Here is a 12,315-nt window from a genome sequence, read left to right on the forward strand (position 1 = left end):
AGAACTTAAGGATATTCGTGTCAAGACACCATAAGAGTTATTAAAGGCCAACACAGTCAACTAACTACATATGGAAGACAAGCGGGACTGTGTTAGTCGTATCAGTAACTACTGAAGCACTATACTACGGGCTCACCATAGCCCGTGCTACTTGGAACTTTTTTTTCCAGGTAGTCAATCTTAAACAACATACTGAAGCATGTACTATAAGATGTGATGACCAAAACACACACTAGAAGAAGAGGAGACGACGATGTTTCGGTCCTTCCCGGGCTATTATCAAGTCGATTACTTGATAATGATCGACCATCGACTTGATAATGGTCCAAGACGGACCGAAACGCTGCTGTCTCCTCATCTTCGGGTGTGTGGTTTAGTTCTCATGTTCAGCCACGTTATTATGACTGGTCGTCTGCATATACTACAAGCATTAGTAAGAAAATTCACATAAACAAAAATGTCATTTTTTACATGAATTCTGCTACATTAATAATATATATATATATATATATATATATATATATATATATATATATATTATATATATATATTATATATATATATATATATATATATATATATATATATTATATATATATATATATATATATATATATATATATATATATATATATATATATGGGACATATATTTCCTTTAAATACACAATAAAGGAAAAAAAAAAAAAAAGAAAAAAGGGAAGGGGGTGGTAGGAGAAAAGCACACAGAAACTGTATTGGAGGGGACCCACATTCCCTCCAATGCGTTATGTGTGGTTTCCTCCGAGGCTATGGGTCCCCCTTCTTCCAGCCAGAGGTGGTACTCCCTTCCCTATTGTTAAAAAAAAAAAAAAAAAAAAAAAAAAAAAAAAAAAAAAAAATATATATATATATATATATATATATATATATATATATATATATATATATATACATATATATATATATATATATATATATATATATATATATATATATATATATACATAAAGGACTTAATTTAGAATAGATTTACAAGCTTGAAGTTTTGGCAAGCAGCTAGAAACTGTTGAGAAGGAGAACAGCCGATAATGGAGATGCTCTTTCCCGACCCAGTGAGAAGAACGCAAAGATCCTTTGCGTTCCGTTCCGTTCACCGGAACGGAACGGAGAGGGAAGGGTCTGAGGTTTCCGGCCCAACAGAACCAGAACACACGAAACGAGCAGCAGGTGTCCCATATCATGTTTCGTACAGGTATTTTGGCCTCGATTTGAAAGCGAGGTGCCAGCACATATTAAAGAGGTTACAAGAACGTCATGTCTACCTATAGATCTATTGTGAGGACGAAGTGTTCTTTAAGAAGTTTCAGAATGAGCCGTGGAGGGAGGATGGGGGGAGGGGGAGTGCGGCACTGCATACATAGTCACCAATGTGAAAATTAATATAGTAATTTATGGAGAATGATCCATATTATTCATGCCTTTGTTTAGCCAATACAAAGAGATAACAAGATAGTGCATAAATTGGGTGAAATTACGTGCATGTGTGTGACTGTGTAGCAAGTGAAGTTGAGAATGAATGTATACTGGAAAACATGAGTATTCCTACTATGTATGCGTTTGCATTACTCGAAAACTGAGTATTCCTGCTATGTATGCGTTTGTATACATCTTCACTCACAGTTGAGTGACACTGAGTGACATTGGCTGATTGAAAGTTGAGATTCGGGACCAGAGAGCGGAAGCTCGACCCCCGCAAGCACAACTAGGTTAGTACAAATAGGTAAGTATACACACACACACACACACACACACACACACACACTCACACACACACACACACACACACACACACACACACACACACACACACACACACACACACACACCATTGCACGGCAGGTCTGAAACAGCAACAGCAATGTGAGAACAAAAAGGGAATCACCGGTGGTTGAATCAAGCAGAAAGTGAGCTTAATGGCAGGGGTGCACAAGGCTGGTGTTCCCGTGACTTACGGTGTCCCATTGTTGTGTATTTGCTCAGCCGGCTTGGCGAAGGTTGTGGAGACGCCATCCTCAACCCTGAAAAAAACATTCGAAAATCATACCTTTTTTTTGGATTAAAAAACATGCGAGAATAATAATTTTTGTATCTATGTATATATTGAATAATTCTGATTATGTTTACAATGTTAATTAGGTACTTAATGATTATACCAAAGTTAACAAAAATTTACTCATAATCGTAAATGGGACGATAAATGTTAATTTAACTTAAAAGATTAACTTAACAGAAGTTCTTATCATATTGTTTCTATGTCTGGATCCTTCCTTGGTATTTTATCTGGTTTCCTTTAGACATGTGTCTGCCTCCTGAAATTGACCTAATTTAAGTTAAAATCGTAATTTTAATTCAAATTTGGCCTATTTTTTTTATTTACTAGTTTTGCTAGTAAATTTAGAATTTAAGTTATTAAATTAGATTTAAAATTAGAATAAATTAGAATTAAATTTAGAAATTTGGAATTTAAGTTAAAATAGTAGTTTTCATTAAAATTTGGCCAATTTTTTTTGTTTACTAGTTTTACTTCATTTGACTCTTGTAAATTCTATACATTTTGTTATAAATATGTTCAAAATTGAGCTCCAACTTCAAAATTATGTTCAGTTTGACAAGGAATCCATTATTGTTTTGACAAATTTCCAAATTCCTTTGTCAGATATTGTCATTTCTTTGACAATATTTCTTTGACAAATTATTGATATTTGCATTATTAATTTAATTGAATGGGGATAATGTTGTTGGTGTTTCAAAAGTTGTATTAAAAAAGCTTCTTCAGCTTGATATTCAAGTCTGTTTTCCTTTTTCTTGTAATTTGCAACTGTTAATCAGATGGTGTAGCCACAGGCTCGCCTTTAGGTTAGTGTTTTTTTTTTATTAGATGATAACATTTGACTGTAAATATGAGCAGCAACATGCACTGCCTTTTGTGGCAGTGAATGTGAGCAACATTTTTCACTGTCCTGTCTGGCAAGGAATATGAACATGAACAACACACAAGAATATGAACAAACTCGTTCATTCTTGTGTGTTGTTACAGTGGATATGAACACCATCCTCACAGAAAATAACACCTGAATAAATTCGATTAGACAAAATTGTTTATAAATTTTGTCGATAATGATAAAAAAAAATGCTTGTGCAAAAAAAGCACTTTTTATGCTCATGCAAAAAATTAAATTTACATGAGCATGAAAAGTGATACCTTAGTGCTTCCATTCCTCTAGTGCTGGTGGCGTACTTAAACCCCATGGGCGTGAGTACTGAGCATGCCATGGGTGTGAATACTGAGCATTCCATGGGCGTGAGTACTGAACATTCCATGGGCGTGAGGGAGGGGGGGGGAGGTACCAAGATGATACATATACTCACAGGAGAGAGAGCAAGCTTTTTCAGTCAAATGAATCATATCTTGTATTTGTACATATCTGCCTGTTATGTAAGCCATCTTGGCCTTGCACAACTTACCCTGGGATAGTCAAGGTACTTCCGGGTAGCGTCTAACACAACCCACCGTGTCAGTGAGGATACCAACCAAGGTCTACAGTGTAGCATAGTCTCTACAGTGTACCACATACAGTCAGAACAACATTGAGCCAAATCAGTATGCAATAATCCCCGAGAGTAACCATTCAAGAAATTGCAACTGATTCGTGCTAGTCAGAAAACAAGAGAGGTGGGGGGGGGGGGGGGGGAGAGAAGGAGGGAAGGAGGGCATAGGTAAATGTGCTTTCAAACTCCTTACATAATTTAAAATTACTTACTTAAATTAAGTAAATAAATTTAAATAACTTAATGTTAAGTAATTTTAACTACCTTTAACTTAATTTTATATGAGCATATTATTATATTAAAAGAAAGGAAATAGATAAACAAAATATTTCCTTATCATTTATTACGAAGGAAGTTCATTTTAAAATAATTGATAAATAATTTAAATAATTCCAGAAAATATATCTTTGGTGAATCTTTAAACTTGTTCCTTTACTTCCTCCTCATATCCCAGCTCCTTTTCCTCATATCCCAGCTTCTTATCCTGATATTCGACTCCTTATCCTCATATCCCAGCTCCTCTTCCTCATATCCCAGTTCATTGTCGTCAGATCCCCTCAAAGTGCTATGGAGTCCTATTTTCTTAGCGTTTCCCCTTCATAAATACCATATCCTGCCTTGCCCTTATTGTCTCTGAAGGAGGAGACGACGAAGGGTCCTTCAGGATACTCTAGTAAACACTCAAAGAATTAGCGTTGTTTGGGAAGCGAGGCGAGCCTTCAGACTGGGATAATGCCATGGAACACATTCGGAGAAGTTGGATTGTGGTTGTCCGCTGTCTAGGGATTCTTGTCTTGGGATGCTTGGCTAATTTGCTCTCCCGAGATTACATGGGTCACCCTTTCTTAATAGTATCTTATTTTTCTTTTGTCACTTGCGTTTTTCTCTCCCTGTCTCTATCTGTCTTCTCTCTGACTCTCTCTGTCTCTGTCTCTCTCTCTCTCTCTCTCTCTCTCTCTCTCTCTCTCTCTCTCTCTCTCTCTCTCTCTCTCTCTCTCTCTCTCTCAATTATCTACTTCATTTGACCAATCTCTTAGCTCTCTATATGTTCCCTGTTCAGCCAGGGAACTTTGATCCAATTTACAAATTCAGTTATGTCATTAATCTTGTGTATGGAGGTAATGGAGTGTGTGTGTGTGTGTGTGTGTGTGTGTGTGTGTGTGTGTGTGTGTGTGTAGTAACCTAGCTGTGTTTATTGTGGTTGGGCTTCAACTCTTGCTAACCACACCTCCAAAATTGGTTTGAGGTGTTTTGTAGGTTCCTATACGACCCATAATTAATGATTTCTGGAGGCAATTGCCTTCAGAAATCTTAATATTTTTGCCACGCTTCCATATGCCGCTGATGATGTTCGGTTGATGTGTGTGAATTAACGTAATTCAGAATCAAGATTTAGCTCTCTTTATAACACCCAGAGCAATATCATATGTCCTCATAACACTATTCCTGTACTAAGTCTGTAATTGTAAGTTATGTAATCTGTAAATCTTCAGACAAATGACAAAATGAACCTTCGTTTGAAAATGCACGAAAAATTAATTGCTCGTATCCGTATTCCTCTGATGGTGTACCAGTTGTACTCTTCTTCTACGAGCAGATTGCACTTGCGTACACCACCTTGAGGTTATCTTGATATCTTGATATCATTTCGGGGCTTTAGTGTCCCCGCGGCCCGGTCCTCGACCAGGCCTCCACCCCCAGGAAGCAGCCCGTGACAACTGACTAGCACCCAGGTACCTATTTTACTGCTAGGTAACAGGGGCATAGGGTGAAAGAAACTCTGCCCATTGTTTCTCGCCGGTGCCCGGGATAGAACCCTGGACCACAGAATCACAAGCCCAGCGTGCTGTCCGCTCGGCCGACCGGCTCCCTAACTCACCTCACCAACTCTCACCAACTCTCTTCAGCACACACAGCCATTAAAAGTAACATAATGTTGAACCGATTCACTCTATACTGACAACGAAATTAAGGTTATCCGAATTAGCTTCACAGAAAATGGGAGAGAAGCAAAAAAATGTTTCAGAAACAGAATTTGTATCCAGAACTGCATCAAATTGCACTAAAGAAGAAGAGATTGTGAAGGGAGAAGACAAGAGAAAGAGAGACAGAGGAGAAGATGGAGGGAAATGGGGAAAAAGGGAAGAAAAGGGAAGAAAAGGGAAGGGTAAGAGGGTGGGTGGAGAGAGGGAGTGGGGGTACAAGAGAGAGAGAGAAGCATAGCGCTTTTAATTCAATTGGCTTGACTTGCCGGAAAGTGTCTTCCAACTGGCGCCCGCTTAGTTCATTTCCTCTGGTAATGGCTGTGGCAGATCGACTTTATTGGAGCCAGCGTGGCAGGGCTCTTTGTGACGTGTCTCTTGGCGTCTGGGGCAATTTTTTGGGTGTGAGGTGCTGAAAAGAGGAAAATAAAGGATAATGTTTATATTTTCTCGTTTTTAGAGAGAGAGAGAGAGAGAGAGAGAGACGTACAAATCAGAAACAAAAGAAACACTTGAGCAGAACTGAGCACCATGGGAGCTGAGCACCATGGTAACTGAGCACCATGGGAGCTGAGCACCATGGTAACTGAGCACCATGGTAACTGAGCACCATGGGAGCTGAGCACCATGGTAACTGAGCACCATGGTAACTGAGCACCATGGTAACTGAGCACCATGGGAACTGAGCACCATGGGAACTGAGCACCATGGGAGCTGAGCACCATGGGAACTGAGCACCATGGGAGCTGAGCACCATGGTAACTGAGCACCATGGGAGCTGAGCACCATGGTAACTGAGCACCATGGTAACTGAGCACCATGGTAACTGAGCACCATGGGAACTGAGCACCATGGGAGCTGAGCACCATGGGAGCTGAGCACCATGGTAACTGAGCACCATGGGAGCTGAGCACCATGGTAACTGAGCACCATGGTAACTGAGCACCATGGGAGCTGAGCACCATGGGAGCTGATGAACGCCGTGAGTCTCTAAGCACCATGTGAACCTCAGATCAACATTCAAAGCCTACGATATATATACCCCAATTTTCACGACGATGAGTATATCATTATCTCTCATAGGGATAGTGGAGATATCCCACAGTTCCTTTCCCTATCTACTTCTCTCCCATTCTCTCCAATCCCTCACCGTCCCCAATCCTCTCTCGTCTTCCTCCCTTACCCCAGCGATTAGCGATTCAGGGTCACAATATATGGTACTATCTCCCCCTTCACATGTGATTAATCAACGAATGATTCAGTCTGCACTTAACAAATTATTTCTCAATGAATGCTTCAGTCTCCCCTTCATAGAGTATTTTTTAAATGAATGCTTCATAAATAATTTCATGGGTTTGAATCAATGAATGATTCATTCCTCACTTCATTGGTATTTTATTATTCAGTGAATAAACGAGGAATCTGGCAATATTTTACTCATTTTCTCCCAAGCCCAATAGTAATTAGATGTACTATGTCCATGTAAAAACTCTCTTCGTTTATTTCAAAATTAAAACAATATCTGTTTTGTGCATATTGTTTAGGTAATTTGATTTGGTTTAATGTAGAGTTGGATTAGACTGGAAGAGGGTGACTGACATTTCCCACTGAAGTTCCGATTGTACTTAGGTTAATATAAACACAAATATGGTTTATGACATCTGTTTTGATGATATTATTTCATTTACAACTCCTATAACTTTTTGCGATATGGTTAATTTTTGCCCAATAGGGTTAATTTTTATCCAATATGGTTAATGTTTACCCAATATGGTTAATGTTTGCCTAATATGATTAATTTTTGCTCACCATGATTAATTTTTTCCCACTATGATTAATTTTTGCCCAATATGATAAATTTTTGCCCAATATAGTTAATTTTTGCCCAATATCGTTAATTTTTGCCCACATTGGTTAATTTTTACTCAATATAATTAATTTTTGCCTAATATGATTAATTTTTTTGCCAGCTTCATGCATCTGTTTCACCCCGTTCTCAGGCTTCACTCCACCGACCTCAAATTTGAACGTACTTTCTCTTATATCTTTCTCTTTGTTCTCTCTCTCTCTTGACCTAGTTTCTGGATAACACCTCTGTGTGTAGAACACCTCCCAGGGGGACTAAAACACCTCCAACGATGAAAGAACGCCTCTCACCAGAAAAAAATCTCTTTCCGCTTTACAAAAACGCCTTCCACGGTGCAAAAACACCCGCCCCACCGTACAAAAACACCTCTCACGGGGGTAACTACTTGTCCCGCTGCAAGAACACCTCTCATGTGACAAAAAAAATACAACAAAAGAAAAGCCCTCCCCAGGGAAGACTTCGACTAAGCCCTGCAAAGCGTCAATCTCAGCGAGCGGTCGTAAAGCCGGGTTCGAACCGGGAACCCGGTCATCAACCGGCTCAAGCCAATGCCAGCGTCAATCCTCGCTTTCTGATAACTGTATCCAGCGAGGGGAGGGGGAGAGAGGAAGAAAAAGAGGGGAAGAGTGGAGGAATGGAAGAGGCAATAAGGAAAAGGAGAGGAGGCTGGGAGTAGAGGGGAGAATTAAGTTACAATAGGGGTAAAGAGGAGATACTAAGGTGGGGGGGGGGGGGGAAAGACAGAAAAGGGTGAGAAAAGAGGGTTTTGTAGGGACAAAGAGGGTAGGCGTCGAGACGGTAATATACGCGGGGTGAGAAAGAGGGAAGTAATTGTGCTGGATTTGTTACGTACGTGTGTGTGTGTGTGTGTGTGTGTGTGTGTGTGTGTGTGTGTGTGTGTGTGTGTGTGTGTGTGTGTGTGTGTGTGTGTGTGTGTGTGTGCGCGTGTGCGCGTGTGTGTGTGTGTGTGTGTGTGTGTGTGTGCGTGTGTGTGTGTGTGTGTGTGTGTGTGTGTGTGTGTGCGTGTGTGTGTGTGTGTGTGTGTGTGTGTGTGTGTGTGTGTGTGTGTGTGTGTGTGTGTGTGTGTGTATTCACCTAGTTGTGCTTGCGGGGGTTGAGCTCTGCTCTTTCGGCCCGCCTCTCAACTTTCAATCAACTGTTACTAACTGATAACTAATTTTTTTTTCACACACACACACCCAGGAAGCAGCTCCGTAACAACTGTCTAACTCCCAGGTATCTATTTACTGCTAGGTGAGCAGAGGCATCAGGGTAAAAGAAACTTTGCCCATTTTTTCTGCCGGGTCCGGGAATCGAACCCGGGCCACAGGATTACGAGTCCTGTGTGAGTATGTATGTGTATATTTACTATGAATGGAGGCACAAAATATAGACAATTGCATTTAAAAGGTTCTAATTGTTTAGTATTATTATTAAAAAAGGTCTGAGAATGATGTGAACAGTCAAAACCCCCCCTCTAGGACTGACGACTTTAACCCTGCTGAAGATAACATGAAGCATGATAACATGATAACATGAACATGATTCCACTTTTTTCTTTATATCCGTCCTTTTCCTGTTATATTTATCTTTTCCTGACCATTGTATATGTTCTATGGAGTCCATGAGTTCCCTAGAATTACCCAAAATTCTTATCAATATGTGAATAAAGAAGAAATTCAAACAATGTTCTTGCTGTAATGTTGTCGATGTCTGAAGAATATTAATAACCCGAAGTTTACTAAGGAAATAAGTTCATTTTATATCAAAACCAAAGCAAAATGACTTTAAAGTCGACGATCTGTTCATATTATTGAGTTCCTCAGCTCCACCCGCAATCTATTTGTATTATTTCGTTATAAAATGAGGTTATTTCCATGTAAAATTACGTATTATTCACGTTCAACTTTACCAAATTACTGTATGAAAATATATATTGAATTTTTCTTTATTTACATAATTCACAGAAGTTTCGGGGGGTAGTTTAGAGCAATTCATCGGGCCACGTCTCTGTGGCCTTGTATCTTGAGGTTATCTTGAGATGATTTCGGGGCTTAGAGTCCCCGCGGCCCGGTCCTCGACCAGGCTTCCTTTTTGTTACACATCCCCAGGAAGCATTCCGTAGCAGCTGTCTAACTCCCAGGTACCTACTTATTGCTAGCTAACAGGGGCATCAGGGAGCAAGAAAGTCTGCCAATTTGTTTCCGCCTCCACCGGGGATCGAACCCGGAACCTTAGGACTACGAATCCCGAGCGCTGTCCACTCAGCTGTCAGGCCCTAAACAGACGAAGACTGAACGCTATGTACAGTCTTCGATCCTCATGCTTATGCAGCCATTTGGGCTGGACGGTAGAGCAACGGTCTCGCTTCATGCAAGTCGGCGTTCAATCCCCGACCGTTCAAGTGGTTGGGACACCATACCCTTTCCCCCCCCCCCCGTCCCTTCCTAAATCCTTATCCTGACCCCTTCCCAGTGCTATGAAGTCGTAGTGGCTTGGCACTTTCTCCCTGATAATTAAATGAATTATCCAGCTCGTTCTGATGGTTTAACAAGTGTCTAATGTCGAGTGGGTTTGTCTAATCAGAAGCGAACGAAGATAAACAACTCGTCCTATCGACATGGCATCAATATTGCGGTGCTTTTAGTTTCGCTAGAGTACGATTGATTTTTTGTTGATGTGGTTGATGCCATCACACAAGGGGAAGAGGAGGATGGGAAAGGGGGTGGGGAAGAGGTGGAAGGGAGGGAAGAAGAAGAAGGGGGTGGGAAAAGGGGGAAGAGAGTAAGGACTTGGGCGTGTTCCTGAACAATGTCTTCGTGCAAGTTAGCGTCCTTTGATCGCGTCCCGCAAAAGTGGCAGAAAACTTTGCAGGAGTCAGTAAATTAACTTCTGGTAAATTGAGTGCGTGAAGTTCTACTGGGGACTCATAGGTGCAGAGAGAGGGGGAACCGCATTGTTTCACCCATTTGTCGCGTGTTCCCTCTCTCTCTCTCACTCTCTCTCTCTCTCTCTCTCTCTCTCTCTCTCTCTCTCTCTCTCTCTCTCTCTCTCTCTCTCTCTCTCTCTCTCTCTCTCTCTCTCTCCCTCTCTCCCTCTCTCGTTCTCCCTCTCTCGTTCTCCCTCCCTCCAGCCCTCCCTCTTCGTCAGCTTACAAGGCACAATAATTGCCTGGTGCATGTTATGACACGGTGAAATGACGCTCTGTGATCCCTAGATCGACGTGTCTCCATCTTATGCTAATCCCTCAATATCGCTTATTGTTGTCGGGTCAGATAGCGAGTAGGTCGACACGTGTTGTCACCCCCGGACCTGCCACTCGTGGGTGGAGGGGTGAGGGGGTGATAAGTGAGGGGGGAGAGAATGGAGGGTGGGATTGGGTGATGGGGGGAGGGGGATGGGGGGAGGGTAACTGTAGTCGCGATCTTCGTTCTGATGTCTGTCTAACTTCGCGTTTCTCCGTCTGTGGGAAGACAGTTGTCTGGGATTACGAAGGGTCATCACTTGACGACTTTGGTTATTATGAAAACTCTCTCCTAAGACTCTTGTTTATCCTGTTATTCAGGAGACAAACTCACCATGAGACACGTGAGTAACCACAACCCACCGTTAGACACATGAGGAAACACATCACGCAATGAGGAACATGAGTAATCGACACCAACTCGGGCTCCGACAAGAGGTGTCACACGTCCGATACAAACATACCCAACAACTGTCACCCTATTGAATCCTCGAATCAGTCCAGCTCACAAATGGGCCGTCGACAGCCTCATGACATGTCTCTCTCTCTCTCTCTCTCTCTCTCTCTCTCTCTCTCTCTCTCTCTCTCTCTCTCTCTCTCTCTCTCTCTCTCTCTCTCTCTCTCTCTCTCTCTCTCTCTCTCTCTCTCTCTCTCTCTCTCTCTCTCTCGTAATCCCGCTAAGCCTCTTCGTTCAGGTAACCGCATATCAAATCCTGAAGCGAACGAGTACGCGACGAACTATCCGGAATCCTCTACGTGAATCATAAAACAAATTCCAGTGAGTTGTCAGCGGCGGCGGCGGCGCTCCATAAGCCCAGACGAGACGCGCGAAGTGGAAAAATGGTCCGTGTTTGTCAGGTGAAAGAATTGAAGATGACAAAGGAAATACCTCGTTGAGATGGATGACTCGGAGGGTGAGGCGCTGCACGGGTTAAGGGGATCTTGTGAATGGGGCGGATGAAGCTTAAAGAGATGAATGGCTTGGTAGTTGTGGTGATGGGAGTTGGGGAGGAATGGGGGGGAAGTTGGTGTTGCTCTGAGGGCTTGTGGGTGTAGTGGTGAGGGGGAAAGTTGGTTGACTTTCCATTAAAGCCCCAAATTCGTAGCTACCGGTTGTGTTAGGCAATTATTCACGTCCTTCCTTATTTATTTTTTGGTAATTTCATTTGGAATTCTTTGCTGAGTTTGCTTCAACAATGCCCTGTGCCAGGCAGCTGTGTGCAGTTGCATCTCTTGCCTTGAAAGTGCCTTTCTAATTCTCTGTTGCTCATTAGCAGCTGCAGTTTCCAATTATGTTCCTTTGTTTCCACTATTATTGAGTTTTACGGGTCTCTTTATTTTGTTTTCATGTTTTATTAATGTTTTAATTCTTCGTAAGACATAAATGCATTTAGACCCCGCGCACAAACACACACGCACACTATATATATATATATATATATATATATATATATATATATATATATATATATATATTATTAAATATGACCGAAAAAGTAAGATTAATAATTCTAACACGAATTTTCTCAATCCTTCGTACATTATGCTTCACTGTTGGAGGTAAATCAAAAATCACTTCTCCAAAATTCATTTTTATTTCTAGTCTGACGCGACACGGGCGCGTTTCGTAAA

The 12,315-nt window shown here is 41.4% G+C and overlaps 1 protein-coding gene across 6 annotated transcripts in view; it reads right to left on the bottom strand.

Annotated features, from left to right (window-relative positions):
* Positions 1-12,315, bottom strand: part of ChAT (Choline acetyltransferase) — a 176,172-nt gene that overhangs the window by 41,225 nt on the left and 122,632 nt on the right. For 3 of the 6 annotated variants that reach the window (XM_069317878.1, XM_069317889.1, XM_069317898.1), the window contains 2 exons: positions 5,842-5,984; positions 1,994-2,059 (listed from right to left, as the gene is read on the bottom strand). In XM_069317878.1, the coding sequence (XP_069173979.1) occupies positions 1,994-2,051 (58 nt within the window). In that variant the 5' untranslated portion in view covers positions 2,052-2,059; positions 5,842-5,984. The remainder of the gene's footprint in view (positions 1-1,993; positions 2,060-5,841; positions 5,985-12,315) is intronic. The other 3 variants (XM_069317884.1, XM_069317901.1, XM_069317904.1) reach the window with 1 other exon arrangement.

Source organism: Procambarus clarkii, chromosome 8 (assembly GCF_040958095.1).
Source record: "Procambarus clarkii isolate CNS0578487 chromosome 8, FALCON_Pclarkii_2.0, whole genome shotgun sequence".
Classification (NCBI taxonomy): Eukaryota; Metazoa; Arthropoda; class Malacostraca; order Decapoda; family Cambaridae; genus Procambarus; species Procambarus clarkii.